The sequence below is a fragment of the Eucyclogobius newberryi genome, unplaced genomic scaffold (genome assembly GCF_026437365.1).
Source record: "Eucyclogobius newberryi isolate DKJ021-1_F unplaced genomic scaffold, fEucNew1.0.hap1 SCAF_39, whole genome shotgun sequence".
Taxonomy (NCBI): Eukaryota; Metazoa; Chordata; class Actinopteri; order Gobiiformes; family Gobiidae; genus Eucyclogobius; species Eucyclogobius newberryi.
Genome location: NW_027316045.1, coordinates 575433 through 601932, shown reverse-complemented (window position 1 = coordinate 601932; position 26500 = coordinate 575433). Strand labels below are relative to the sequence as shown.

General features: G+C 60.5%; 1 protein-coding gene across 1 annotated transcript in view; it reads right to left on the bottom strand.

The window, feature by feature from the left end:
* fastk (Fas-activated serine/threonine kinase) overlaps window positions 1-26500 on the bottom strand; it is an 84203-nt gene that overhangs the window by 17702 nt on the left and 40001 nt on the right. Inside the window, exon 8 of the mRNA XM_072462186.1 lies at window positions 25855-26071. Coding sequence (XP_072318287.1) covers window positions 25855-26071 — 217 coding nt within the window. The remainder of the gene's footprint in view (window positions 1-25854; window positions 26072-26500) is intronic.

Here is a 26500-nt window from a genome sequence, read left to right as displayed (position 1 = left end):
TTCCCCGCTCTAGCTGGGCTCTTTCCCCGCTCTTTCCTCGCTCTAGCTCGGCTCTTTCCCCGCCCTTTCCTCGCTCTAGCTCGGCTCTTACCCCGCTCTTTCCTCGCTCTAGCTCGGCTCTTTCCCCGCTCTTTCCTTGCTCTAGCTCGGCTCTTTCCCCGCTCTAGCTCGGCTCTTTCCCCGCTCTTTCCCCGCTCTAGCTGGGCTCTTTCCCCGCTCTTTCCTCGCTCTTTCCTCGCTCTAGCTCGGCTCTTTCCTCGCTCTAGCTCGATTCTTTCCCGCTCTTTCCTCGCTATAGCTCGGCTCTTTCCACGCTCTTTCCCCGCTCTAGCTGGGCTCTTTCCCCGCTCTTTCCCCGCTATAGCTGGCTTCTTTCCCCGCTCTTTCCCCGCTCCAGCTCGGCTCTTTCCCCGCTCTTTCCTCCCTCTAGCTGGGCTCTTTCCTCGCTCTTTCCTCGCTCGTTCCCCGCTCTTTCATCGCTCTAGCTCGGCTCTTTCCCCGCCCTTTCCTCGCTCTTTCCTCGCTCTAGCTCGGCTCTTTCCTCGCTCTAGCTCGGCTCTTTCCCCGCTCTAGCTGGGCTCTTTCCCCGCTCTAGCTGGGCTCTTTCCCCGCTCTTTCCTTGCTCTAGCTCGGCTCTTTCCTCGCTCTTTCCCCGCTCTAGCTGGGCTCTTTCCTCGCTCTTTCCCCGCTCTAGCTGGGCTCTTTCCCCGCTCTAGCTGGGCTCTTTCCCCGCTCTTTCCTCGCTCTAGCTCGGCTCTTTCCTCGCTCTTTCCCCGCTCTAGCTGGGCTCTTTCCCCGCTCTTTCCTCGCTCTAGCTCGGCTCTTTCCCCGCTCTTTCCCCACTCTTTCCTCGCTCTTTCCTCGCTCTAGCTCGGCTCTTTCCCCGCTCTAGCTCGGCTCTTTCCCCGCTCTTTCCTCGCTCTAGCTCGGCTCTTTCCCCGCTCTAGCTCGGCTCTTTCCCCGCTCTTTCCCCGCTCTAGCTGGGCTCTTTCCCCGCTCTTTCCTCGCTCTAGCTCGGCTCTTTCCTCGCTCTAGCTCGGCTCTTTCCAAGCTCTTTCCTCGCTCTTTCCTCGCTAGAGCTCGGCTCTTTCCACGCTCTTTCCCCGCTCTAGCTGGGCTCTTTCCCCGCTCTTTCCCCGCTCCAGCTCGGCTCTTTCCCCGCTCTTTCCCCGCTCTAGCTGGGCTCTTTCCCCGCCCTTTCCTCGCTCTAGCTCGGCTCTTTCCTCGCTCTAGCTCAGCTCTTTCCCCGCTCAAGCTGGGCTCTTTCCCCGCTCTATCCGGGCTCTTTCCCCGCTCTAGCTGGGCTCTTTCCCCGCTCTTTCTTCGCTCTAGCTCGGCTCTTTCCCCGCTCCAGCTCGGCTCTTTTCCCGCTCTTTCCTCCCTCTAGCTGGGCTCTTTCCCCGCTCTTTCCTCGCTCTTTCCCCGCTCTTTCCTCGCTCTAGCTCGGCTCTTTCCATGCTCTAGCTCGGCTCTTACCCCGCTCTTTCCTCGCTCTAGCTCGGGTCTTTCCCCGCTCTTTCCTTGCTCTAGCTCGGCTCTTTCCCGCTCTTTCCTCGCTCTAGCTCGGCTCTTTCCCCGCTCTAGCTCGGCTCTTTCCCCGCTCTTTCCCCGCTCTAGCTGGGCTCTTTCCCCGCTCTTTCCTCGCTCTAGCTCAGCTCTTTCCTGGCTCTAGCTCGGCTCTTTCCTCACTCTAGCTCGGCTCTTTCCTCGCTCTAGCTCGGCTCTTTCCTCGCTCTAGCTCGGCTCTTTCCTCGCTCTAGCTCGGCTCTTTCCCGCTCTTTCCTCGCTAGAGCTCGGCTCTTTCCACGCTCTTTCCCCGCTCTAGCTGGGCTCTTTCCCCGCTCCAGCTCGGCTCTTTCCCCGCTCCAGCTCGGCTCTTTCCCCGCTCTAGCTGGGCTCTTTCCCCGCCCTTTCTCCGCTCTTTCCTCGCTCTAGCTCGGCTCTTTCCCCGCTCCTTCCCCGCTCCAGCTCGGCTCTTTTCCCGCTCTTTCCTCCCTCTAGCTGGACTCTTTGCCCGCTCTTTCCTCGCTCTTTCCTTGCTCTTTCATCGCTCTAGCTCGGCTCTTTCCTCGCTCTAGCTGGGCTCTTTCCCCGCTCTAGCTGGGCTCTTTCCCCGCTCTAGCTGGGCTCTTTCCCCGCTCTAGCTGGGCTCTTTCCCCGCTCTTTCCTCGCTCTAGCTCGGCTCTTTCCCCGCCCTTTCCTCGCTCTAGCTCGGCTCTTACCCCGCTCTTTCCTCGCTCTAGCTCGGCTCTTTCCCCGCTCTTTCCTCGCTCTAGCTCGGCTCTTTCCTCGCTCTTTCCCCGCTCTAGCTCGGCTCTTTCCTCGCTCTTTCCCCGCTCTAGCTGGGCTCTTTCCTCGCTCTTTCCCCGCTCTAGCTGGGCTCTTTCCCCGCTCTAGCTGGGCTCTTTCCCCGCTCTTTCCTCGCTCTAGCTCGGCTCTTTCCTCGCTCTTTCCCCGCTCTAGCTGGGCTCTTTCCCCGCTCTTTCCTCGCTCTAGCTCGGCTCTTTCCCCGCTCTTTCCCCACTCTTTCCTCGCTCTTTCCTCGCTCTAGCTCGGCTCTTTCCCCGCTCTAGCTCGGCTCTTTCCCCGCTCTTTCCTCGCTCTAGCTCGGCTCTTTCCCCGCTCTAGCTCGGCTCTTTCCCCGCTCTTTCCCCGCTCTAGCTGGGCTCTTTCCCCGCTCTTTCCTCGCTCTAGCTCGGCTCTTTCCTCGCTCTAGCTCGGCTCTTTCCTCGCTCTAGCTCGGCTCTTTCCCCGCTCTTTCCTCGCTCTTTCCTCGCTAGAGCTCGGCTCTTTCCACGCTCTTTCCCCGCTCTAGCTGGGCTCTTTCCCCGCTCTTTCCTCGCTCTTTCCCCGCTCTAGCTCGGCTCTTTCCCCGCTCTTTCCCCGCTCTAGCTGGGCTCTTTCCCCGCCCTTTCCTCGCTCTAGCTCGGCTCTTTCCTCGCTCTAGCTCGGCTCTTTCCCCGCTCAAGCTGGGCTCTTTCCCCGCTCTATCCGGGCTCTTTCCCCGCTCTATCCGGGCTCTTTCCCCGCTCTAGCTGGGCTCTTTCCCCGCTCTTTCTTCGCTCTAGCTCGGCTCTTTCCCCGCTCTTTCCCCGCTCCAGCTCGGCTCTTTTCCCGCTCTTTCCTCCCTCTAGCTGGGCTCTTTCCCCGCTCTTTCCTCGCTCTTTCCCCGCTCTTTCCTCGCTCTAGCTCGGCTCTTTCCCCGCTCTAGCTCGGCTCTTACCCCGCTCTTTCCTCGCTCTAGCTCGGGTCTTTCCCCGCTCTTTCCTTGCTCTAGCTCGGCTCTTTCCCCGCTCTAGCTCGGCTCTTTCCCCGCTCTAGCTGGGCTCTTTCCTCGCTCTTTCCTCGCTCTTTCCTCGCTCTAGCTCGGCTCTTTCCTCGCTCTAGCTCGGCTTTCCTCGCTCTAGCCCGGCTCTTTCCCCGCTCTTTCCTCGCTCTAGCTCGGCTCTTTCCCCGCTCTTTCCTCGCTCTAGCTCAGCTCTTTCCTGGCTCTAGCTCGGCTCTTTCCTCGCTCTAGCTCGGCTCTTTCCTCGCTCTAGCTCGGCTCTTTCCTCGCTCTTTCCTCGCTCTTTCCTCGCTCTAGCTCGGCTCTTTCCTCGCTCTAGCTCGGCTCTTTCCTCGCTCTAGCTCGGCTCTTTCCCCACTCTTTCCTCGCTCTAGCTCGGCTCTTTCCTCGCTCTTTCCTCGCTCTAGCTCGGCTCTTTCCCCGCTCCAGCTCGGCTCTTTTCCCGCTCTTTCCTCCCTCTAGCTGGGCTCTTTCCCCGCTCTAGCTCGGCTCTTTCCCCGCTCTAGCTTGGCTCTTTCCCCGCTAGAGCTCGGCTCTTTCCACGCTCTTTCCCCGCTCTAGCTGGGCTCTTTCCCCGCTCTTTCCCCGCTCCAGCTCGGCTCTTTCCCCGCTCTTTACCAGCTCTAGCTGGGCTCTTTCCCCGCCCTTTCCTCGCTCTAGCTCGGCTCTTTCCTCGCTCTAGCTCAGCTCTTTCCCCGCTCAAGCTGGGCTCTTTCCCCGCTCTATCCGGGCTCTTTCCCCGCTCTAGCTGGGCTCTTTCCCCGCTCTTTCTTCGCTCTAGCTCGGCTCTTTCCCCGCTCTTTCCCCGCTCCAGCTCGGCTCTTTTCCCGCTCTTTCCTCCCTCTAGCTGGGCTCTTTCCCCGCTCTTTCCTCGCTTTTTCCCCGCTCTTTCCTCGCTCTAGCTCGGCTTTTTCCCCGCTCTAGCTCGGCTCTTACCCCGCTCTTTCCTCGCTCTAGCTCGGGTCTTTCCCCGCTCTTTCCTTGCTCTAGCTCGGCTCTTTCCCCGCTCTAGCTCGGCTCTTTCCCCGCTCTAACTGGGCTCTTTCCTCGCTCTTTCCTCGCTCTTTCCTCGCTCTAGCTCGGCTCTTTCCTCGCTCTAGCTCGGCTTTCCTCGCTCTAGCCCGGCTCTTTCCCCGCTCTTTCCTCGCTATAGCTCGGCTCTTTCCCCGCTCTTTCCTCGCTCTAGCTCAGCTCTTTCCTGGCTCTAGCTCGGCTCTTTCCTCGCTCTAGCTCGGCTCTTTCCTCGCTCTAGCTCGGCTCTTTCCTCGCTCTAGCTCGGCTTTCCTCGCTCTAGCCCGGCTCTTTCCCCGCTCTTTCCTCGCTCTAGCTCGGCTCTTTCCTCGCTCTTTCCTCGCTCCAGCTCGGCTCTTTCCCCGCTCCAGCTCGGCTCTTTTCCCGCTCTTTCCTCCCTCTAGCTGGGCTCTTTCCCCGCTCTAGCTCGGCTCTTTCCCCGCTCTAGCTCGGCTCTTTCCCCGCTCTAGCTCGGCTCTTTCCCCGCTCTAGCTCGGCTCTTTCCCCGCTCTTTCCTCGCTCTAGCTCGGCTCTTTCCCCGCTCTTTCCTCGCTCTAGCTCAGCTCTAGCTCGGCTCTTTCCCCGCTCTAGCTCGGCTCTTTTCCCGCTCTAGCTCGGCTCTTTTCCCGCTCTAGCTCGGCTCTTTTCCCGCTCTAGCTCGGCTCTTTCCCCGCTCTAGCTGGGCTCTTTCCCCGCTCTTTCCTCGCTCTTTCCTCGCTCTAGCTCGGCTCTTTCCTCGCTCTAGCTCGGCTCTTTCCCCGCTCTAGCTCGGCTCTTTCCCCGCTCTTTCCTCGCTCTAGCTCGGCTCTTTCCCCGCTCTTTCCTTGCTCTAGCTCGGCTCTTTCCTCGCTCTAGCTCAGCTCTTTCCCCGCTCTTTCTTCGCTCTAGCCCGGCTCTTTCCCCGCTCTTTCCCCGCTCCAGCTCGGCTCTTTTCCCGCTCTTTCCTCCCTCTAGCTGGGCTCTTTCCCCGCTCTTTCCTCGCTCTTTCCTCGCTCTAGCTCGGCTCTTTCCCCGCTCCAGCTCGGCTCTTTCCCCGCTCCAGCTCGGCTCTTTTCCCGCTCTTTCCTCCCTCTAGCTGGGCTCTTTCCCCGCTCTAGCTGGGCTCTTTCCCCGCTCTAGCTCGGCTCTTTCCCCGCTCTAGCTCGGCTCTTTCCCCGCTCTAGCTCGGCTCTTTCCCCGCTCTAGCTCGGCTCTTTCCCCGCTCTTTCCTCGCTCTAGCTCGGCTCTTTCCCCGCTCTTTCCTCGCTCTAGCTCGGCTCTAGCTCGGCTCTTTCCCCGCTCTAGCTCGGCTCTTTTCCCGCTCTAGCTCGGCTCTTTTCCCGCTCTAGCTCGGCTCTTTTCCCGCTCTAGCTCGGCTCTTTCCCCGCTCTAGCTGGGCTCTTTCCCCGCTCTTTCCTCGCTCTTTCCTCGCTCTAGCTCGGCTCTTTCCTCGCTCTAGCTCGGCTTTCCTCGCTCTAGCTCGGCTCTTTCCCCGCTCTTTCCTCGCTCTAGCTCGGCTCTTTCCCCGCTCTTTCCTTGCTCTAGCTCGGCTCTTTCCTCGCTCTAGCTCAGCTCTTTCCCCGCTCTTTCTTCGCTCTAGCTCGGCTCTTTCCCCGCTCTTTCCCCGCTCCAGCTCGGCTCTTTTCCCGCTCTTTCCTCCCTCTAGCTGGGCTCTTTCCCCGCTCTTTCCTCGCTCTTTCCCCGCTCTAGCTCGTCTCTTTCCCCGCTCTAGCTCGGCTCTTACCCCGCTCTTTCCTCGCTCTAGCTCGGCTCTTTCCCCGCTCTTAACTTGCTCTAGCTCGGCTCTTTCCCAGCTCTAGCTCGGCTCTTTCCCCGCTCTAGCTGGGCTCTTTCCCCGCTCTTTCCTCGCTTTTTCCTGGCTCTAGCTCGGCTCTTTCCTCGCTCTAGCTCGGCTTTCCTCGCTCTAGCCCGGCTCTTTCCCCGCTCTTTCCTCGCTCTAGCTCGGCTCTTTCCCCGCTCTAGCTCGGCTCTTTCCCCGCTCTTTCCCCGCTCTAGCTGGGCTCTTTCCCCGCTCTTTCCTCGCTCTAGCTCGGCTCTTTCCTCGCTCTAGCTCGGCTCTTTCCAAGCTCTTTCCTCGCTCTTTCCTCGCTAGAGCTCGGCTCTTTCCACGCTCTTTCCCCGCTCTAGCTGGGCTCTTTCCCCGCTCTTTCCCCGCTCCAGCTCGGCTCTTTCCCCGCTCTTTCCCCGCTCTAGCTGGGCTCTTTCCCCGCCCTTTCCTCGCTCTAGCTCGGCTCTTTCCTCGCTCTAGCTCAGCTCTTTCCCCGCTCAAGCTGGGCTCTTTCCCCGCTCTATCCGGGCTCTTTCCCCGCTCTAGCTGGGCTCTTTCCCCGCTCTTTCTTCGCTCTAGCTCGGCTCTTTCCCCGCTCCAGCTCGGCTCTTTTCCCGCTCTTTCCTCCCTCTAGCTGGGCTCTTTCCCCGCTCTTTCCTCGCTCTTTCCCCGCTCTTTCCTCGCTCTAGCTCGGCTCTTTCCATGCTCTAGCTCGGCTCTTACCCCGCTCTTTCCTCGCTCTAGCTCGGGTCTTTCCCCGCTCTTTCCTTGCTCTAGCTCGGCTCTTTCCCGCTCTTTCCTCGCTCTAGCTCGGCTCTTTCCCCGCTCTAGCTCGGCTCTTTCCCCGCTCTTTCCCCGCTCTAGCTGGGCTCTTTCCCCGCTCTTTCCTCGCTCTAGCTCAGCTCTTTCCTGGCTCTAGCTCGGCTCTTTCCTCACTCTAGCTCGGCTCTTTCCTCGCTCTAGCTCGGCTCTTTCCTCGCTCTAGCTCGGCTCTTTCCTCGCTCTAGCTCGGCTCTTTCCCGCTCTTTCCTCGCTAGAGCTCGGCTCTTTCCACGCTCTTTCCCCGCTCTAGCTGGGCTCTTTCCCCGCTCCAGCTCGGCTCTTTCCCCGCTCCAGCTCGGCTCTTTCCCCGCTCTAGCTGGGCTCTTTCCCCGCCCTTTCTCCGCTCTTTCCTCGCTCTAGCTCGGCTCTTTCCCCGCTCCTTCCCCGCTCCAGCTCGGCTCTTTTCCCGCTCTTTCCTCCCTCTAGCTGGACTCTTTGCCCGCTCTTTCCTCGCTCTTTCCTTGCTCTTTCATCGCTCTAGCTCGGCTCTTTCCTCGCTCTAGCTGGGCTCTTTCCCCGCTCTAGCTGGGCTCTTTCCCCGCTCTAGCTGGGCTCTTTCCCCGCTCTAGCTGGGCTCTTTCCCCGCTCTTTCCTCGCTCTAGCTCGGCTCTTTCCCCGCCCTTTCCTCGCTCTAGCTCGGCTCTTACCCCGCTCTTTCCTCGCTCTAGCTCGGCTCTTTCCCCGCTCTTTCCTCGCTCTAGCTCGGCTCTTTCCTCGCTCTTTCCCCGCTCTAGCTCGGCTCTTTCCTCGCTCTTTCCCCGCTCTAGCTGGGCTCTTTCCTCGCTCTTTCCCCGCTCTAGCTGGGCTCTTTCCCCGCTCTAGCTGGGCTCTTTCCCCGCTCTTTCCTCGCTCTAGCTCGGCTCTTTCCTCGCTCTTTCCCCGCTCTAGCTGGGCTCTTTCCCCGCTCTTTCCTCGCTCTAGCTCGGCTCTTTCCCCGCTCTTTCCCCACTCTTTCCTCGCTCTTTCCTCGCTCTAGCTCGGCTCTTTCCCCGCTCTAGCTCGGCTCTTTCCCCGCTCTTTCCTCGCTCTAGCTCGGCTCTTTCCCCGCTCTAGCTCGGCTCTTTCCCCGCTCTTTCCCCGCTCTAGCTGGGCTCTTTCCCCGCTCTTTCCTCGCTCTAGCTCGGCTCTTTCCTCGCTCTAGCTCGGCTCTTTCCTCGCTCTAGCTCGGCTCTTTCCCCGCTCTTTCCTCGCTCTTTCCTCGCTAGAGCTCGGCTCTTTCCACGCTCTTTCCCCGCTCTAGCTGGGCTCTTTCCCCGCTCTTTCCTCGCTCTTTCCCCGCTCTAGCTCGGCTCTTTCCCCGCTCTTTCCCCGCTCTAGCTGGGCTCTTTCCCCGCCCTTTCCTCGCTCTAGCTCGGCTCTTTCCTCGCTCTAGCTCGGCTCTTTCCCCGCTCAAGCTGGGCTCTTTCCCCGCTCTATCCGGGCTCTTTCCCCGCTCTATCCGGGCTCTTTCCCCGCTCTAGCTGGGCTCTTTCCCCGCTCTTTCTTCGCTCTAGCTCGGCTCTTTCCCCGCTCTTTCCCCGCTCCAGCTCGGCTCTTTTCCCGCTCTTTCCTCCCTCTAGCTGGGCTCTTTCCCCGCTCTTTCCTCGCTCTTTCCCCGCTCTTTCCTCGCTCTAGCTCGGCTCTTTCCCCGCTCTAGCTCGGCTCTTACCCCGCTCTTTCCTCGCTCTAGCTCGGGTCTTTCCCCGCTCTTTCCTTGCTCTAGCTCGGCTCTTTCCCCGCTCTAGCTCGGCTCTTTCCCCGCTCTAGCTGGGCTCTTTCCTCGCTCTTTCCTCGCTCTTTCCTCGCTCTAGCTCGGCTCTTTCCTCGCTCTAGCTCGGCTTTCCTCGCTCTAGCCCGGCTCTTTCCCCGCTCTTTCCTCGCTCTAGCTCGGCTCTTTCCCCGCTCTTTCCTCGCTCTAGCTCAGCTCTTTCCTGGCTCTAGCTCGGCTCTTTCCTCGCTCTAGCTCGGCTCTTTCCTCGCTCTAGCTCGGCTCTTTCCTCGCTCTTTCCTCGCTCTTTCCTCGCTCTAGCTCGGCTCTTTCCTCGCTCTAGCTCGGCTCTTTCCTCGCTCTAGCTCGGCTCTTTCCCCACTCTTTCCTCGCTCTAGCTCGGCTCTTTCCTCGCTCTTTCCTCTCTCTAGCTCGGCTCTTTCCCCGCTCCAGCTCGGCTCTTTTCCCGCTCTTTCCTCCCTCTAGCTGGGCTCTTTCCCCGCTCTAGCTCGGCTCTTTCCCCGCTCTAGCTTGGCTCTTTCCCCGCTAGAGCTCGGCTCTTTCCACGCTCTTTCCCCGCTCTAGCTGGGCTCTTTCCCCGCTCTTTCCCCGCTCCAGCTCGGCTCTTTCCCCGCTCTTTACCAGCTCTAGCTGGGCTCTTTCCCCGCCCTTTCCTCGCTCTAGCTCGGCTCTTTCCTCGCTCTAGCTCAGCTCTTTCCCCGCTCAAGCTGGGCTCTTTCCCCGCTCTATCCGGGCTCTTTCCCCGCTCTAGCTGGGCTCTTTCCCCGCTCTTTCTTCGCTCTAGCTCGGCTCTTTCCCCGCTCTTTCCCCGCTCCAGCTCGGCTCTTTTCCCGCTCTTTCCTCCCTCTAGCTGGGCTCTTTCCCCGCTCTTTCCTCGCTTTTTCCCCGCTCTTTCCTCGCTCTAGCTCGGCTTTTTCCCCGCTCTAGCTCGGCTCTTACCCCGCTCTTTCCTCGCTCTAGCTCGGGTCTTTCCCCGCTCTTTCCTTGCTCTAGCTCGGCTCTTTCCCCGCTCTAGCTCGGCTCTTTCCCCGCTCTAACTGGGCTCTTTCCTCGCTCTTTCCTCGCTCTTTCCTCGCTCTAGCTCGGCTCTTTCCTCGCTCTAGCTCGGCTTTCCTCGCTCTAGCCCGGCTCTTTCCCCGCTCTTTCCTCGCTATAGCTCGGCTCTTTCCCCGCTCTTTCCTCGCTCTAGCTCAGCTCTTTCCTGGCTCTAGCTCGGCTCTTTCCTCGCTCTAGCTCGGCTCTTTCCTCGCTCTAGCTCGGCTCTTTCCTCGCTCTAGCTCGGCTTTCCTCGCTCTAGCCCGGCTCTTTCCCCGCTCTTTCCTCGCTCTAGCTCGGCTCTTTCCTCGCTCTTTCCTCGCTCTAGCTCGGCTCTTTCCCCGCTCCAGCTCGGCTCTTTCCCCGCTCCAGCTCGGCTCTTTTCCCGCTCTTTCCTCCCTCTAGCTGGGCTCTTTCCCCGCTCTAGCTCGGCTCTTTCCCCGCTCTAGCTCGGCTCTTTCCCCGCTCTAGCTCGGCTCTTTCCCCGCTCTAGCTCGGCTCTTTCCCCGCTCTTTCCTCGCTCTAGCTCGGCTCTTTCCCCGCTCTTTCCTCGCTCTAGCTCAGCTCTAGCTCGGCTCTTTCCCCGCTCTAGCTCGGCTCTTTTCCCGCTCTAGCTCGGCTCTTTTCCCGCTCTAGCTCGGCTCTTTTCCCGCTCTAGCTCGGCTCTTTCCCCGCTCTAGCTGGGCTCTTTCCCCGCTCTTTCCTCGCTCTTTCCTCGCTCTAGCTCGGCTCTTTCCTCGCTCTAGCTCGGCTCTTTCCCCGCTCTAGCTCGGCTCTTTCCCCGCTCTTTCCTCGCTCTAGCTCGGCTCTTTCCCCGCTCTTTCCTTGCTCTAGCTCGGCTCTTTCCTCGCTCTAGCTCAGCTCTTTCCCCGCTCTTTCTTCGCTCTAGCCCGGCTCTTTCCCCGCTCTTTCCCCGCTCCAGCTCGGCTCTTTTCCCGCTCTTTCCTCCCTCTAGCTGGGCTCTTTCCCCGCTCTTTCCTCGCTCTTTCCTCGCTCTAGCTCGGCTCTTTCCCCGCTCCAGCTCGGCTCTTTCCCCGCTCCAGCTCGGCTCTTTTCCCGCTCTTTCCTCCCTCTAGCTGGGCTCTTTCCCCGCTCTAGCTGGGCTCTTTCCCCGCTCTAGCTCGGCTCTTTCCCCGCTCTAGCTCGGCTCTTTCCCCGCTCTAGCTCGGCTCTTTCCCCGCTCTAGCTCGGCTCTTTCCCCGCTCTTTCCTCGCTCTAGCTCGGCTCTTTCCCCGCTCTTTCCTCGCTCTAGCTCGGCTCTAGCTCGGCTCTTTCCCCGCTCTAGCTCGGCTCTTTTCCCGCTCTAGCTCGGCTCTTTTCCCGCTCTAGCTCGGCTCTTTCCCCGCTCTAGCTGGGCTCTTTCCCCGCTCTTTCCTCGCTCTTTCCTCGCTCTAGCTCGGCTCTTTCCTCGCTCTAGCTCGGCTTTCCTCGCTCTAGCTCGGCTCTTTCCCCGCTCTTTCCTCGCTCTAGCTCGGCTCTTTCCCCGCTCTTTCCTTGCTCTAGCTCGGCTCTTTCCTCGCTCTAGCTCAGCTCTTTCCCCGCTCTTTCTTCGCTCTAGCTCGGCTCTTTCCCCGCTCTTTCCCCGCTCCAGCTCGGCTCTTTTCCCGCTCTTTCCTCCCTCTAGCTGGGCTCTTTCCCCGCTCTTTCCTCGCTCTTTCCCCGCTCTAGCTCGTCTCTTTCCCCGCTCTAGCTCGGCTCTTACCCCGCTCTTTCCTCGCTCTAGCTCGGCTCTTTCCCCGCTCTTAACTTGCTCTAGCTCGGCTCTTTCCCAGCTCTAGCTCGGCTCTTTCCCCGCTCTAGCTGGGCTCTTTCCCCGCTCTTTCCTCGCTTTTTCCTCGCTCTAGCTCGGCTCTTTCCTCGCTCTAGCTCGGCTTTCCTCGCTCTAGCCCGGCTCTTTCCCCGCTCTTTCCTCGCTCTAGCTCGGCTCTTTCCCCGCTCTAGCTCGGCTCTTTCCCCGCTCTTTCCTTGCTCTAGCTCGGCTCTTTCCCCGCTCTTTCCTCGCTCTTTCCTCGCTCTAGCTCGGCTCTTTCCCCGCTCCAGCTCGGCTCTTTTCCCGCTCTTTCCTCCCTCTAGCTGGGCTCTTTCCCCGCTCTTTCCTCGCTCTTTCCCCGCTCTTTCCTCGCTCTAGCTCGGCTCTTTCCCCGCTCTAGCTCGGCTCTTTCCCCGCTCTAGCTCGGCTCTTTCCCCGCTCTAGCTCGGCTCTTTCCCCGCTCTTTCCTCGCTCTAGCTCGGCTCTTTCCCCGCTCTTTCCTTGCTCTAGCTCGGCTCTTTCCCCGCTCTAGCTCGGCTCTTTCCCCGCTCTTTCCTCGCTCTTTCCTCGCTCTAGCTCGGCTTTCCTCGCTCTAGCTCGGCTCTTACCCCGCTCTTTCCTCGCTCTAGCTCGGCTCTTTCCCCGCTCTTAACTTGCTCTAGCTCGGCTCTTTCCCCGCTCTAGCTCAGCTCTTTCCCCGCTCTAGCTGGGCTCTTTCCCCGCTCTTTCCTCGCTGTTTCCTCGCTCTAGCTCGGCTCTTTCCTCGCTCTAGCTCGGCTTTCCTCGCTCTAGCCCGGCTCTTTCCCCGCTCTTTCCTCGCTCTAGCTCGGCTCTTTCGCCGCTCTAGCTCGGCTCTTTCCCCGCTCTTTCCTTGCTCTAGCTCGGCTCTTTCCCCGCTCTTTCCTCGCTCTTTCCTCGCTCTAGCTCGGCTCTTTCCCCGCTCCAGCTCGGCTCTTTTCCCGCTCTTTCCTCCCTCTAGCTGGGCTCTTTCCCCGCTCTTTCCTCGCTCTTTCCCCGCTCTTTCCTCGCTCTAGCTCGGCTCTTTCCCCGCTCTAGCTCGGCTCTTTCCCCGCTCTAGCTCGGCTCTTTCCCCGCTCTAGCTCGGCTCTTTCCCCGCTCTTTCCTCGCTCTAGCTCGGCTCTTTCCCCGCTCTTTCCTTGCTCTAGCTCGGCTCTTTCCCCGCTCTAGCTCGGCTCTTTCCCCGCTCTAGCTGGGCTCTTTCCCCGCTCTTTCCTCGCTCTTTCCTCGCTCTAGCTCGGCTTTCCTCGCTCTAGCTCGGCTCTTTCCCCGCTCTTTCCTCGCTCTAGCTCGGCTCTTTCCCCGCTCTTTCCTTGCTCTAGCTCGGCTCTTTCCCCGCTCTAGCTGGGCTCTTTCCCAGCTCTAGCTGGGCTCTTTCCCCGCTCTAGCTGGGCTCTTTCCCCGCTCTAGCTGGGCTCTTTCCCCGCTCTTTCCTCGCTCTTTCCTCGCTCTAGCTCGGCTCTTTCCTCGCTCTAGCTCGGCTTTCCCCGCTCTTTCCCCGCTCTAGCTGGGCTCTTTCCCCGCTCTTTCCTCGCTCTAGCTCGGCTCTTTCCTCGCTCTAGCTCGGCTCTTTCCCTGCTCTTTCCTCGCTCTTTCCTCGCTAGAGCTCGGCTCTTTCCACGCTCTTTCCCCGCTCTAGCTGGGCTCTTTCCCCGCTCTTTCCCCGCTCCAGCTCGGCTCTTTCCCCGCTCTTTCCCCGCTCTAGCTGGGCTCTTTCCCCGCCCTTTCCTCGCTCTAGCTCGGCTCTTTCCTCGCTCTAGCTCAGCTCTTTCCCCGCTCAAGCTGGGCTCTTTCCCCGCTCTATCCGGGCTCTTTCCCCGCTCTATCCGGGCTCTTTCCCCGCTCTAGCTGGGCTCTTTCCCCGCTCTTTCTTCGCTCTAGCTCGGCTCTTTCCCCGCTCTTTCCCCGCTCCAGCTCGGCTCTTTTCCCGCTCTTTCCTCCCTCTAGCTGGGCTCTTTCCCCGCTCTTTCCTCGCTCTTTCCCCGCTCTTTCCTCGCTCTAGCTCGGCTCTTTCCCCGCTCTAGCTCGGCTCTTACCCCGCTCTTTCCTCGCTCTAGCTCGGCTCTTTCCCCGCTCTTTCCTCGCTCTAGCTCGGCTCTTTCCCCGCTCTAACTCGGCTCTTTCCCCGCTCTAGCTGGGCTCTTTCCCCGCTCTTTCCTCGCTCTTTCCTCGCTCTTTCCTCGCTCTAGCTCGGCTCTTTCCTCGCTCTAGCTCGGCTTTCCTCGCTCTAGCTCGGCTTTCCTCGCTCTAGCCCGGCTCTTTCCCCGCTCTTTCCTCGCTCTAGCTCGGCTCTTTCCCCGCTCTTTCCTTGCTCTAGCTCGGCTCTTTCCCCGCTCTAGCTCGGCTCTTTCCCCGCTCTTTCCTCGCTCTTTCCTCGCTCTAGCTCGGCTCTTTCCCCGCTCCAGCTCGGCTCTTTTCCCGCTCTTTCCTCCCTCTAGCTGGGCTCTTTCCCCGCTCTAGCTCGGCTCTTTCCCCGCTCTAGCTCGGCTCTTTCCCCGCTCTAGCTCGGCTCTTTCCTCGCTCTTTCCTCGCTCTAGCTCGGCTCTTTCCCCGCTCTTTCCTCGCTCTAGCTCGGCTCTTTCCCCGCTCTAGCTCGGCTCTTTCCCCGCTCTAGCTGGGCTCTTTCCCCGTTCTTTCCCCGCTCTTTACTCGCTCTTTCCTCGCTCTTTCCCCGCTCTTTCCCCGCTCTAGCTCGGCTCTTTCCCCGCTCTAGCTCGGCTCTTTCCCCGCTCTTTCCTCGCTCTAGCTCGGCTCTTTCCCCGCTCTTTCCTTGCTCTAGCTCGGCTCTTTCCCCGCTCTAGCTCGGCTCTTTCCCCGCTCTAGCTGGGCTCTTTCCCCGCTCTTTCCTCGCTCTTTCCTCGCTCTAGCTCGGCTTTCCTCGCTCTAGCTCGGCTCTTTCCCCGCTCTTTCCTCGCTCTAGCTCGGCTCTTTCCCCGCTCTTTCCTTGCTCTAGCTCGGCTCTTTCCCCGCTCTAGCTGGGCTCTTTCCCAGCTCTAGCTGGGCTCTTTCCCCGCTCTAGCTGGGCTCTTTCCCCGCTCTAGCTGGGCTCTTTCCCCGCTCTTTCCTCGCTCTTTCCTCGCTCTAGCTCGGCTCTTTCCTCGCTCTAGCTCGGCTTTCCCCGCTCTTTCCCCGCTCCAGCTCGGCTCTTTTCCCGCTCTTTCCTCCCTCTAGCTGGGCTCTTTCCCCGCTCTTTCCTCGCTCTTTCCCCGCTCTTTCCTCGCTCTAGCTCGGCTCTTTCCCCGCTCTAGCTCGGCTCTTACCCCGCTCTTTCCTCGCTCTAGCTCGGCTCTTTCCCTGCTCTTTCCTTGCTCTAGCTCGGCTCTTTCCCCGCTCTAGCTCGGCTCTTTCCCCGCTCTAGCTGGGCTCTTTCCCCGCTCTTTCCTCGCTCTAGCTCGGCTCTTTCCCCGCTCTTTCATTGCTCTAGCTCGGCTCTTTCCCCGCTCTTTCCTCGCTCTTTCCTCGCTCTAGCTCGGCTCTTTCCCCGCTCCAGCTCGGCTCTTTTCCCGCTCTTTCCTCCCTCTAGCTGGGCTCTTTCCCCGCTCTTTCCTCGCTCTAGCTCGGCTCTTTCCCCGCTCTAGCTCGGCTCTTTCCCCGCTCTAGCTCGGCTCTTTCCCCGCTCTAGCTCGGCTCTTTCCCCGCTCTTTCCTCGCTCTAGCTCGGCTCTTTCCCCGCTCTTTCCTCGCTCTAGCTCGGCTCTTTCCCCGCTCTTTCCTTGCTCTAGCTCGGCTCTTTCCCCGCTCTTTCCTCGCTCTAGCTCGGCTCTTTCCTCGCTCCTCTTTCCCCGCTCTTTCCCCGCTCTTTCCTCGCTCTAGCTTGGCTCTTTGACCGCACTTTCCCCGCTCTAGCTCGGCTCTTTCCCCGCTCTTTCCTCGCTCTAGCTCGGCTCTTTCCTCGCTCCTCTTTCCCCGCTCTTTCCCCGCTCTTTCCTCGCTCTTTCCTCGCTCTTTCCTCGCTCTAGCTCGGCTCTTTCCCCGCTCTAGCTCGGCTCTTTCCCCGCTCTAGCTCGGCTCTTTCCCCGCTCTTTCCTCGCTAGAGCTCGGCTCTTTCCACGCTCTTTCGCCGCTCTAGCTGGGCTCTTTCCCCGCTCTTTCCCCGCTCCAGCTCGGCTCTTTCCCCGCTCTAGCTGGGCTCTTTCCCCGCTCTTTCCTCGCTCTAGCTCGGCTCTTTCCTCGCTCTTTCCTTGCTCTTTCCTCGCTCTTTCCCCGCTCTAGCTGGGCTCTTTCCCCGCTCTAGCTGGGCTCTTTCCCCGCTCTAGCTGGGCTCTTTCCCCGCTCTAGCTGGGCTCTTTCCCCGCTCTAGCTGGGCTCTTTCCCCGCTCTAGCTGGGCTCCTTCCCCGCTCTTTCCCCGCTCCAGCTCGGCTCTTTTCCCGCTCTTTCCTCCCTCTAGCTGGGCTCTTTCCCCGCTCTTTCCTCGCTCTTTCCCCGCTCTTTCCTCGCTCTTTCCCCGCTCTTTCCCCGCTCTTTCCTCGCTCTAGCTCGGCTCTTTCCCCGCTCTAGCTCGGCTCTTACCCCGCTCTTTCCTCGCTCTAGCTCGGCTCTTTCCCCGCTCTTTCCTTGCTCTAGCTCGGCTCTTTCCCCGCTCTAGCTCGGCTCTTTCCCCGCTCTAGCTGGGCTCTTTCCCCGCTCTTTCCTCGCTCTAGCTCGGCTCTTTCCCCGCTCTTTCATTGCTCTAGCTCGGCTCTTTCCCCGCTCTTTCCTCGCTCTTTCCTCGCTCTAGCTCGGCTCTTTCCCCGCTCCAGCTCGGCTCTTTTCCCGCTCTTTCCTCCCTCTAGCTGGGCTCTTTCCCCGCTCTTTCCTCGCTCTAGCTCGGCTCTTTCCCCGCTCTAGCTCGGCTCTTTCCCCGCTCTAGCTCGGCTCTTTCCCCGCTCTAGCTCGGCTCTTTCCCCGCTCTAGCTCGGCTCTTTCCCCGCTCTTTCCTCGCTCTAGCTCGGCTCTTTCCCCGCTCTTTCCTCGCTCTAGCTCGGCTCTTTCCCCGCTCTTTCCTCGCTCTAGCTCGGCTCTTTCCCCGCTCTTTCCTCGCTCTAGCTCGGCTCTTTCCCCGCTCTTTCCTCGCTCTAGCTCGGCTCTTTCCTCGCTCCTCTTTCCCCGCTCTTTCCCCGCTCTTTCCTCGCTCTAGCTTGGCTCTTTGACCGCACTTTCCCCGCTCTAGCTCGGCTCTTTCCCCGCTCTTTCCTCGCTCTAGCTCGGCTCTTTCCTCGCTCCTCTTTCCCCGCTCTTTCCCCGCTCTTTCCCCGCTCTTTCCTCGCTCTTTCCTCGCTCTTTCCTCGCTCTAGCTCGGCTCTTTCCCCGCTCTAGCTCGGCTCTTTCCCCGCTCTAGCTCGGCTCTTTCCCCGCTCTTTCCTCGCTAGAGCTCGGCTCTTTCCACGCTCTTTCGCCGCTCTAGCTGGGCTCTTTCCCCGCTCTTTCCCCGCTCCAGCTCGGCTCTTTCCCCGCTCTAGCTGGGCTCTTTCCCCGCTCTTTCCTCGCTCTAGCTCGGCTCTTTCCTCGCTCTTTCCTTGCTCTTTCCTCGCTCTTTCCCCGCTCTAGCTGGGCTCTTTCCCCGCTCTAGCTGGGCTCTTTCCCCGCTCTAGCTGGGCTCTTTCCCCGCTCTAGCTGGGCTCTTTCCCCGCTCTAGCTCGGCTCTTTCCCCGCTCTTTCCCCGCTCTTTCCCCGCTCCAGCTCGGCTCTTTCCTCCCTCTAGCTGGGCTCTTTCCTCGTTCTTTCCTTGCTCTTTCCTCGCTCTTTCCTTGCTCTTTCCTCGCTCTTTCCTCGCTCTTTCCTCGCTCTTTCCTCGCTCTTTCCTCGCTCTAGCTCGGCTCTTTCCTCGCTCTAGCTCGGCTCTTTCCCCGCTCTAGCTCGGCTCTTTCCCCGCTCTAGCTGGGCTCTTTCCCCGCTCTTTCCCCGCTCTTTCCTCGCTCTTTCCTCGCTCTTTCCTCGCTCTTTCCTCGCTCTAGCTCGGCTCTTTCCCCGCTCTTTCCCCGCTCTAGCTCGGCTCTTTCCCCTCTCTAGCTGGGCTCTTTCCCCGCTCTTTCCTCGCTCTAGCTGGGCTCTTTCCCCGCTCTTTCCTCGCTCTTTCCTCGCTCTAGCTTGGCTCTTTCCCCGCTCTTTCCTCGCTCGAGCTCGGCTCTTTCCCCGCTCTTTCCTCGCTCGAGCTCGGCTCTTTCCCCGCTCTTTCCCCGTTCTAGCTGGGCTCTTTCCCCGCTCTTTCCCCGCTCTTTCCTCGCTCTTTCCTCGCTCTTTCCTCGCTCTTTCCTCGCTCTTTCCCCGCTCCAGCTCGGCTCTTTTCCCGCTCTTTCCTCCCTCTAGCTGGGCTCTTTCCCCGCTCTTTCCTCGCTCTTTCCCCGCTCTTTCCTCGCTCTAGCTCGGCTCTTTCCCCGCTCTAGCTCGGCTCTTTCCCCGCTCTAGCTCGGCTCTTTCCCCGCTCTAGCTCGGCTCTTTCCCCGCTCTTTCCTCGCTCTAGCTCGGCTCTTTCCCCGCTCTTTCCTTGCTCTAGCTCGGCTCTTTCCCCGCTCTAGCTCGGCTCTTTCCCCGCTCTAGCTGGGCTCTTTCCCCGCTCTTTCCTCGCTCTTTCCTCGCTCTAGCTCGGCTTTCCTCGCTCTAGCTCGGCTCTTTCCCCGCTCTTTCCTCGCTCTAGCTCGGCTCTTTCCCCGCTCTTTCCTTGCTCTAGCTCGGCTCTTTCCCCGCTCTAGCTGGGCTCTTTCCCAGCTCTAGCTGGGCTCTTTCCCCGCTCTAGCTGGGCTCTTTCCCCGCTCTAGCTGGGCTCTTTCCCCGCTCTTTCCTCGCTCTTTCCTCGCTCTAGCTCGGCTCTTTCCTCGCTCTAGCTCGGCTTTCCCCGCTCTTTCCCCGCTCTAGCTGGGCTCTTTCCCCGCTCTTTCCTCGCTCTAGCTCGGCTCTTTCCTCGCTCTAGCTCGGCTCTTTCCCTGCTCTTTCCTCGCTCTTTCCTCGCTAGAGCTCGGCTCTTTCCACGCTCTTTCCCCGCTCTAGCTGGGCTCTTTCCCCGCTCTTTCCCCGCTCCAGCTCGGCTCTTTCCCCGCTCTTTCCCCGCTCTAGCTGGGCTCTTTCCCCGCCCTTTCCTCGCTCTAGCTCGGCTCTTTCCTCGCTCTAGCTCAGCTCTTTCCCCGCTCAAGCTGGGCTCTTTCCCCGCTCTATCCGGGCTCTTTCCCCGCTCTATCCGGGCTCTTTCCCCGCTCTAGCTGGGCTCTTTCCCCGCTCTTTCTTCGCTCTAGCTCGGCTCTTTCCCCGCTCTTTCCCCGCTCCAGCTCGGCTCTTTTCCCGCTCTTTCCTCCCTCTAGCTGGGCTCTTTCCCCGCTCTTTCCTCGCTCTTTCCCCGCTCTTTCCTCGCTCTAGCTCGGCTCTTTCCCCGCTCTAGCTCGGCTCTTACCCCGCTCTTTCCTCGCTCTAGCTCGGCTCTTTCCCCGCTCTTTCCTCGCTCTAGCTCGGCTCTTTCCCCGCTCTAACTCGGCTCTTTCCCCGCTCTAGCTGGGCTCTTTCCCCGCTCTTTCCTCGCTCTTTCCTCGCTCTTTCCTCGCTCTAGCTCGGCTCTTTCCTCGCTCTAGCTCGGCTTTCCTCGCTCTAGCTCGGCTTTCCTCGCTCTAGCCCGGCTCTTTCCCCGCTCTTTCCCCGCTCCAGCTCGGCTCTTTTCCCGCTCTTTCCTCCCTCTAGCTGGGCTCTTTCCCCGCTCTTTCCTCGCTCTTTCCCCGCTCTTTCCTCGCTCTAGCTCGGCTCTTTCCCCGCTCTAGCTCGGCTCTTACCCCGCTCTTTCCTCGCTCTAGCTCGGCTCTTTCCCCGCTCTTTCCTCGCTCTAGCTCGGCTCTTTCCCCGCTCTAACTCGGCTCTTTCCCCGCTCTAGCTGGGCTCTTTCCCCGCTCTTTCCTCGCTCTTTCCTCGCTCTTTCCTCGCTCTAGCTCGGCTCTTTCCTCGCTCTAGCTCGGCTTTCCTCGCTCTAGCTCGGCTTTCCTCGCTCTAGCCCGGCTCTTTCCCCGCTCTTTCCTCGCTCTAGCTCGGCTCTTTCCCCGCTCTTTCCTTGCTCTAGCTCGGCTCTTTCCCCGCTCTAGCTCGGCTCTTTCCCCGCTCTTTCCTCGCTCTTTCCTCGCTCTAGCTCGGCTCTTTCCCCACTCCAGCTCGGCTCTTTTCCCGCTCTTTCCTCCCTCTAGCTGGGCTCTTTCCCCGCTCTAGCTCGGCTCTTTCCCCGCTCTAGCTCGGCTCTTTCCCCGCTCTAGCTCGGCTCTTTCCTCGCTCTTTCCTCGCTCTAGCTCGGCTCTTTCCCCGCTCTTTCCTCGCTCTAGCTCGGCTCTTTCCCCGCTCTAGCTCGGCTCTTTCCCCGCTCTAGCTGGGCTCTTTCCCCGTTCTTTCCCCGCTCTTTCCTCGCTCTTTCCCCGCTCTTTCCCCGCTCTAGCTCGGCTCTTTCCCCGCTCTAGCTCGGCTCTTTCCCCGCTCTTTCCTCGCTCTAGCTCGGCTCTTTCCCCGCTCTTTCCTTGCTCTAGCTCGGCTCTTTCCCCGCTCTAGCTCGGCTCTTTCCCCGCTCTAGCTGGGCTCTTTCCCCGCTCTTTCCTCGCTCTAGCTCGGCTTTCCTCGCTCTAGCTCGGCTCTTTCCCCGCTCTTTCCTCGCTCTAGCTCGGCTCTTTCCCCGCTCTTTCCTTGCTCTAGCTCGGCTCTTTCCCCGCTCTAGCTGGGCTCTTTCCCAGCTCTAGCTGGGCTCTTTCCCCGCTCTAGCTGGGCTCTTTCCCCGCTCTAGCTGGGCTCTTTCCCCGCTCTTTCCTCGCTCTTTCCTCGCTCTAGCTCGGCTCTTTCCTCGCTCTAGCTCGGCTCTTTCCTCGCTCTAGCTCGGCTTTCCCCGCTCTTTCCCCGCTCCAGCTCGGCTCTTTTCCCGCTCTTTCCTCCCTCTAGCTGGGCTCTTTCCCCGCTCTTTCCTCGCTCTTTCCCCGCTCTTTCCTCGCTCTAGCTCGGCTCTTTCCCCGCTCTAGCTCGGCTCTTACCCCGCTCTTTCCTCGCTCTAGCTCGGCTCTTTCCCTGCTCTTTCCTTGCTCTAGCTCGGCTCTTTCCCCGCTCTAGCTCGGCTCTTTCCCCGCTCTAGCTGGGCTCTTTCCCCGCTCTTTCCTCGCTCTAGCTCGGCTCTTTCCCCGCTCTTTCATTGCTCTAGCTCGGCTCTTTCCCCGCTCTTTCCTCGCTCTTTCCTCGCTCTAGCTCGGCTCTTTCCCCGCTCCAGCTCGGCTCTTTTCCCGCTCTTTCCTCCCTCTAGCTGGGCTCTTTCCCCGCTCTTTCCCCGCTCTAGCTCGGCTCTTTCCCCGCTCTAGCTCGGCTCTTTCCCCGCTCTAGCTCGGCTCTTTCCCCGCTCTAGCTCGGCTCTTTCCCCGCTCTTTCCTCGCTCTAGCTCGGCTCTTTCCTCGCTCTAGCTCGGCTCTTTCCCCGCTCTTTCCTTGCTCTAGCTCGGCTCTTTCCCCGCTCTTTCCTCGCTCTAGCTCGGCTCTTTCCTCGCTCCTCTTTCCCCGCTCTTTCCCCGCTCTTTCCTCGCTCTAGCTTGGCTCTTTGACCGCACTTTCCCCGCTCTAGCTCGGCTCTTTCCCCGCTCTTTCCTCGCTCTAGCTCGGCTCTTTCCTCGCTCCTCTTTCCCCGCTCTTTCCCCGCTCTTTCCTCGCTCTTTCCTCGCTCTTTCCTCGCTCTAGCTCGGCTCTTTCCCCGCTCTAGCTCGGCTCTTTCCCCGCTCTTTCCTTGCTCTAGCTCGGCTCTTTCCCCGCTCTAGCTCGGCTCTTTCCCCGCTCTAGCTGGGCTCTTTCCCCGCTCTTTCCTCGCTCTAGCTCGGCTCTTTCCTCGCTCTAGCTCGGCTTTCCTCGCTCTAGCTCGGCTCTTTCCCCGCTCTTTCCTCGCTCTAGCTCGGCTCTTTCCCCGCTCTTTCCTTGCTCTAGCTCGGCTCTTTCCTCACTCTAGCTCAGCTCTTTCCCCGCTCAAGCTGGGCTCTTTCCCCGCTCTTTCTTCGCTCTAGCTCGGCTCTTTCCCCGCTCCAGCTCGGCTCTTTTCCCGCTCTTTCCTCCCTCTAGCTGGGCTCTTTCCCCGCTCTTTCCTCGCTCTTTCCCCGCTCTTTCCTCGCTCTAGCTCGGCTCTTTCCCCGCTCTAGCTCGGCTCTTACCCCGCTCTTTCCTCGCTCTAGCTCGGCTCTTTCCCCGCTCTTTCCTTGCTCTAGCTCGGCTCTTTCCCCGCTCTAGCTCGGCTCTTTCCCCGCTCTAGCTGGGCTCTTTCCCCGCTCTTTCCTCGCTCTAGCTCGGCTCTTTCCCCGCTCTTTCATTGCTCTAGCTCGGCTCTTTCCCCGCTCTTTCCTCGCTCTTTCCTCGCTCTAGCTCGGCTCTTTCCCCGCTCCAGCTCGGCTCTTTTCCCGCTCTTTCCTCCCTCTAGCTGGGCTCTTTCCCCGCTCTTTCCTCGCTCTAGCTCGGCTCTTTCCCCGCTCTAGCTCGGCTCTTTCCCCGCTCTAGCTCGGCTCTTTCCCCGCTCTAGCTCGGCTATTTCCCCGCTCTTTCCTCGCTCTAGCTCGGCTCTTTCCCCGCTCTTTCCTCGCTCTAGCTCGGCTCTTTCCCCGCTCTTTCCTTGCTCTAGCTCGGCTCTTTCCCCGCTCTTTCCTCGCTCTAGCTCGGCTCTTTCCTCGCTCCTCTTTCCCCGCTCTTTCCCCGCTCTTTCCTCGCTCTAGCTTGGCTCTTTGACCGCACTTTCCCCGCTCTAGCTCGGCTCTTTCCCCGCTCTTTCCTCGCTCTAGCTCGGCTCTTTCCTCGCTCCTCTTTCCCCGCTCTTTCCCCGCTCTTTCCTCGCTCTTTCCTCGCTCTAGCTCGGCTCTTTCCCCGCTCTAGCTCGGCTCTTTCCCCGCTCTAGCTCGGCTCTTTCCCCGCTCTTTCCTCGCTAGAGCTCGGCTCTTTCCACGCTCTTTCGCCGCTCTAGCTGGGCTCTTTCCCCGCTCTTTCCCCGCTCCAGCTCGGCTCTTTCCCCGCTCTAGCTGGGCTCTTTCCCCGCTCTTTCCTCGCTCTAGCTCGGCTCTTTCCTCGCTCTTTCCTTGCTCTTTCCTCGCTCTTTCCCCGCTCTAGCTGGGCTCTTTCCCCGCTCTAGCTGGGCTCTTTCCCCGCTCTAGCTGGGCTCTTTCCCCGCTCTAGCTGGGCTCTTTCCCCGCTCTAGCTGGGCTCTTTCCCCGCTCTAGCTGGGCTCCTTCCCCGCTCTTTCCCCGCTCCAGCTCGGCTCTTTTCCCGCTCTTTCCTCCCTCTAGCTGGGCTCTTTCCCCGCTCTTTCCTCGCTCTTTCCCCGCTCTTTCCTCGCTCTTTCCCCGCTCTTTCCCCGCTCTTTCCTCGCTCTAGCTCGGCTCTTTCCCCGCTCTAGCTCGGCTCTTACCCCGCTCTTTCCTCGCTCTAGCTCGGCTCTTTCCCCGCTCTTTCCTTGCTCTAGCTCGGCTCTTTCCCCGCTCTAGCTCGGCTCTTTCCCCGCTCTAGCTGGGCTCTTTCCCCGCTCTTTCCTCGCTCTAGCTCGGCTCTTTCCCCGCTCTTTCATTGCTCTAGCTCGGCTCTTTCCCCGCTCTTTCCTCGCTCTAGCTCGGCTCTTTCCCCGCTCCAGCTCGGCTCTTTTCCCGCTCTTTCCTCCCTCTAGCTGGGCTCTTTCCCCGCTCTTTCCTCGCTCTAGCTCGGCTCTTTCCCCGCTCTAGCTCGGCTCTTTCCCCGCTCTAGCTCGGCTCTTTCCCCGCTCTAGCTCGGCTCTTTCCCCGCTCTAGCTCGGCTCTTTCCCCGCTCTTTCCTCGCTCTAGCTCGGCTCTTTCCCCGCTCTTTCCTCGCTATAGCTCGGCTCTTTCCCCGCTCTTTCCTCGCTCTAGCTCGGCTCTTTCCCCGCTCTTTCCTCGCTCTAGCTCGGCTCTTTCCTCGCTCCTCTTTCCCCGCTCTTTCCCCGCTCTTTCCTCGCTCTAGCTTGGCTCTTTGACCGCACTTTCCCCGCTCTAGCTCGGCTCTTTCCCCGCTCTTTCCTCGCTCTAGCTCGGCTCTTTCCTCGCTCCTCTTTCCCCGCTCTTTCCCCGCTCTTTCCCCGCTCTTTCCTCGCTCTTTCCTCGCTCTAGCTCGGCTCTTTCCCCGCTCTAGCTCGGCTCTTTCCCCGCTCTAGCTCGGCTCTTTCCCCGCTCTTTCCTCGCTAGAGCTCGGCTCTTTCCACGCTCTTTCGCCGCTCTAGCTGGGCTCTTTCCCCGCTCTTTCCCCGCTCCAGCTCGGCTCTTTCCCCGCTCTAGCTGGGCTCTTTCCCCGCTCTTTCCTCGCTCTAGCTCGGCTCTTTCCTCGCTCTTTCCTTGCTCTTTCCTCGCTCTTTCCCCGCTCTAGCTGGGCTCTTTCCCCGCTCTAGCTGGGCTCTTTCCCCGCTCTAGCTGGGCTCTTTCCCCGCTCTAGCTGGGCTCTTTCCCCGCTCTAGCTGGGCTCCTTCCCCGCTCTTTCCCCACTCTTTCCTCGGCTCTTTCCTCGCTCTAGCTCGGCTCTTTCCCCGCTCTAGCTGGGCTCTTTCCCCGCTCTAGCTGGGCTCTTTCCCCGCTCTAGCTCGGCTCTTTCCCCGCTCTTTCCCCGCTCTTTCCCCGCTCCAGCTCGGCTCTTTCCTCCCTCTAGCTGGGCTCTTTCCTCGTTCTTTCCTTGCTCTTTCCTCGCTCTTTCCTTGCTCTTTCCTCGCTCTTTCCTCGCTCTTTCCTCGCTCTTTCCTCGCTCTTTCCTCGCTCTTTCCTCGCTCTAGCTCGGCTCTTTCCTCGCTCTAGCTCGGCTCTTTCCCCGCTCTAGCTCGGCTCTTTCCCCGCTCTAGCTGGGCTCTTTCCCCGCTCTTTCCCCGCTCTTTCCTCGCTCTTTCCTCGCTCTTTCCTCGCTCTTTCCTCGCTCTAGCTCGGCTCTTTCCCCGCTCTTTCCCCGCTCTAGCTCGGCTCTTTCCCCTCTCTAGCTGGGCTCTTTCCCCGCTCTTTCCTCGCTCTAGCTGGGCTCTTTCCCCGCTCTTTCCTCGCTCTTTCCTCGCTCTAGCTTGGCTCTTTCCCCGCTCTTTCCTCGCTCGAGCTCGGCTCTTTCCCCGCTCTTTCCTCGCTCGAGCTCGGCTCTTTCCCCGCTCTTTCCCCGTTCTAGCTGGGCTCTTTCCCCGCTCTTTCCCCGCTCTTTCCTCGCTCTTTCCTCGCTCTTTCCTCGCTCTTTCCTCGCTCTTTCCCCGCTCTAGCTGGGCTCTTTCCCCGCTCTTTCCTCGCTCTAGCTCGGCTCTTTCCCCGCTCTTTCCCCGCTCTTTCCACGCTCTAGCTCGGCTCTTTGACTGCTCTTTCCCCGCTCTAGCTCGGCTCTTTCCTCGCTCTAGCTCGGCTCTTTCCCCGCTCTAGCTCGGCTCTTTCCCCGCTCTAGCTCGGCTCTTTCCCCGCTCTTTCCTCACTAGAGCTCGGCTCTTTCCCCGCTCCAGCTCGGCTCTTTCCCCGCTCTAGCTGGGCTCTTTCCCCGCCCTTTCCTCGCTCTTTCCTCGCTCTAGCTCGGCTCTTTCCTCGCTCCAGCTCGGCTCTTTCCCCGCTCTTTCCTCCCTCTAGCTGGGCTCTTTCCTCGCTCTTTCCTTGCTCTTTCCTCGCTCTTTCATCGCTCTAGCTCGGCTCTTTCCCCGCTCTAGCTGGGCTCTTTCCCCGCTCTAGCTGGGCTCTTTCCCCGCTCTAGCTGGGCTCTTTCCCCGCTCTAGCTGGGCTCTTTCCCCGCTCTAGCTGGGCTCTTTCCCCGCTCTTTCCCCGCTCTTTCCTCGGCTCTTTCCCCGCTCTTTGCCCGCTCTTTCCCCGCTCTAGCTCGGCTCTTTCCTCGCTCTAGCTCGGCTCTTTCCCCGCTCTTTCCTCGCTCTAGCTCGGCTCTTTCCCCGCTCTTTCCTCGCTCTAGCTCGGCTCTTTCCCCGCTCTTTCCTCGCTCTAGCTCGGCTCTTTCCCCGCTCTTTCCTCGCTCTAACTCGGCTCTTTCCCCGCTCTAGCTCGGCTCTTTCCCCGCTCTAGCTGGGCTCTTTCCCCGCTCTTTCCCCGCTCTAGCTGGGCTCTTTCCCCGCTCTTTCCCCGCTCTAGCTGGGCTCTTTCCCTGCTCTTTCCTCGCTCTTTTCTCGCTCTAGCTCGGCTCTTTCCTCGCTCTAGCTCGGCTCTTTCCCCGCTCTAGCTGGGCTCTTTCCCCGCTCTTTCCTCGCTCCAGCTCGGCTCTTTTCCCGCTCTTTCCCCGCTCCAGCTCGGCACTTTCCCCGCTCTTTCCTCCCTCTAGCTGGGCTCTTTCCCCGCTCTTTCCCCGCTCCAGCTCGGCTCTTTCCCCGCTCTTTCCTCCCTCTAGCTGGGCTCTTTCCCCGCTCAAGCTGGGCTCTTTCCCCGCTCTAGCTGGGCTCTTTCCTCGCTCTTTCCTCGCTCTAGCTCGGCTCTTTCCCCGCTCTTTCTCCGCTCCAGCTCGGCTCTTTCCCCGCTCTTTCCTCCCTCTAGCTTGGCTCTTTCCCCGCTCTTTCCCCGCTCCAGTTCGTACTTGTGAGGCTCTGGATGAAGCCGGGGCAGAAGACACGTCGCAGCAGACTGTGAGGACAGAAGTGCAGCTGCAGCAGGGACATGAGGACGTTGACTGTGGCCAGAGGACAAGTCAGAGCTTTGGGCTCCAGGACCTGCTCCAGGCGACTGAACAGCTCAAGACAGTTCTCAGGAGGATAGTTCATCCGGCTCAAGGGGAACACCAGCCTCTGGATGACCTGCAGGGAGGGCATCCGGGTTAGCTTCAGAGGCTCTTACAGGCTGAAGAATGAGGAAACATTACATGACACAATTTTGAATCAGCTCTAAAAGTCAAAGTATTTACAATAAAACATTTTCTTTTCTTTTCTAGAGTGGCAAGTTCACTTTTATCAAATAAAAGATGGAAAAAATAAATTGACTCTTCTCAAAGTTGTATTTCAGTTTTGCAACATTTTAATTAGATGGTCTAAGATATCTGCTCGGGCCTCGGGGCTCGGGCTCGGGGCTCGGCTTTGGGGCTCGGGCTCGGGCCTCGGGCTCGGGGCTCGGGCTCGGGGCTCGTGGCTCGGGGCTCGGCTTTGGGGCTCGGGGCTCGGCTTTGGGGCTCGGGCTCGGGGCTCGGGCTCGGGGCTCGGCTTTGGGGCTCGGGCTCGGGCCTCGGGCTC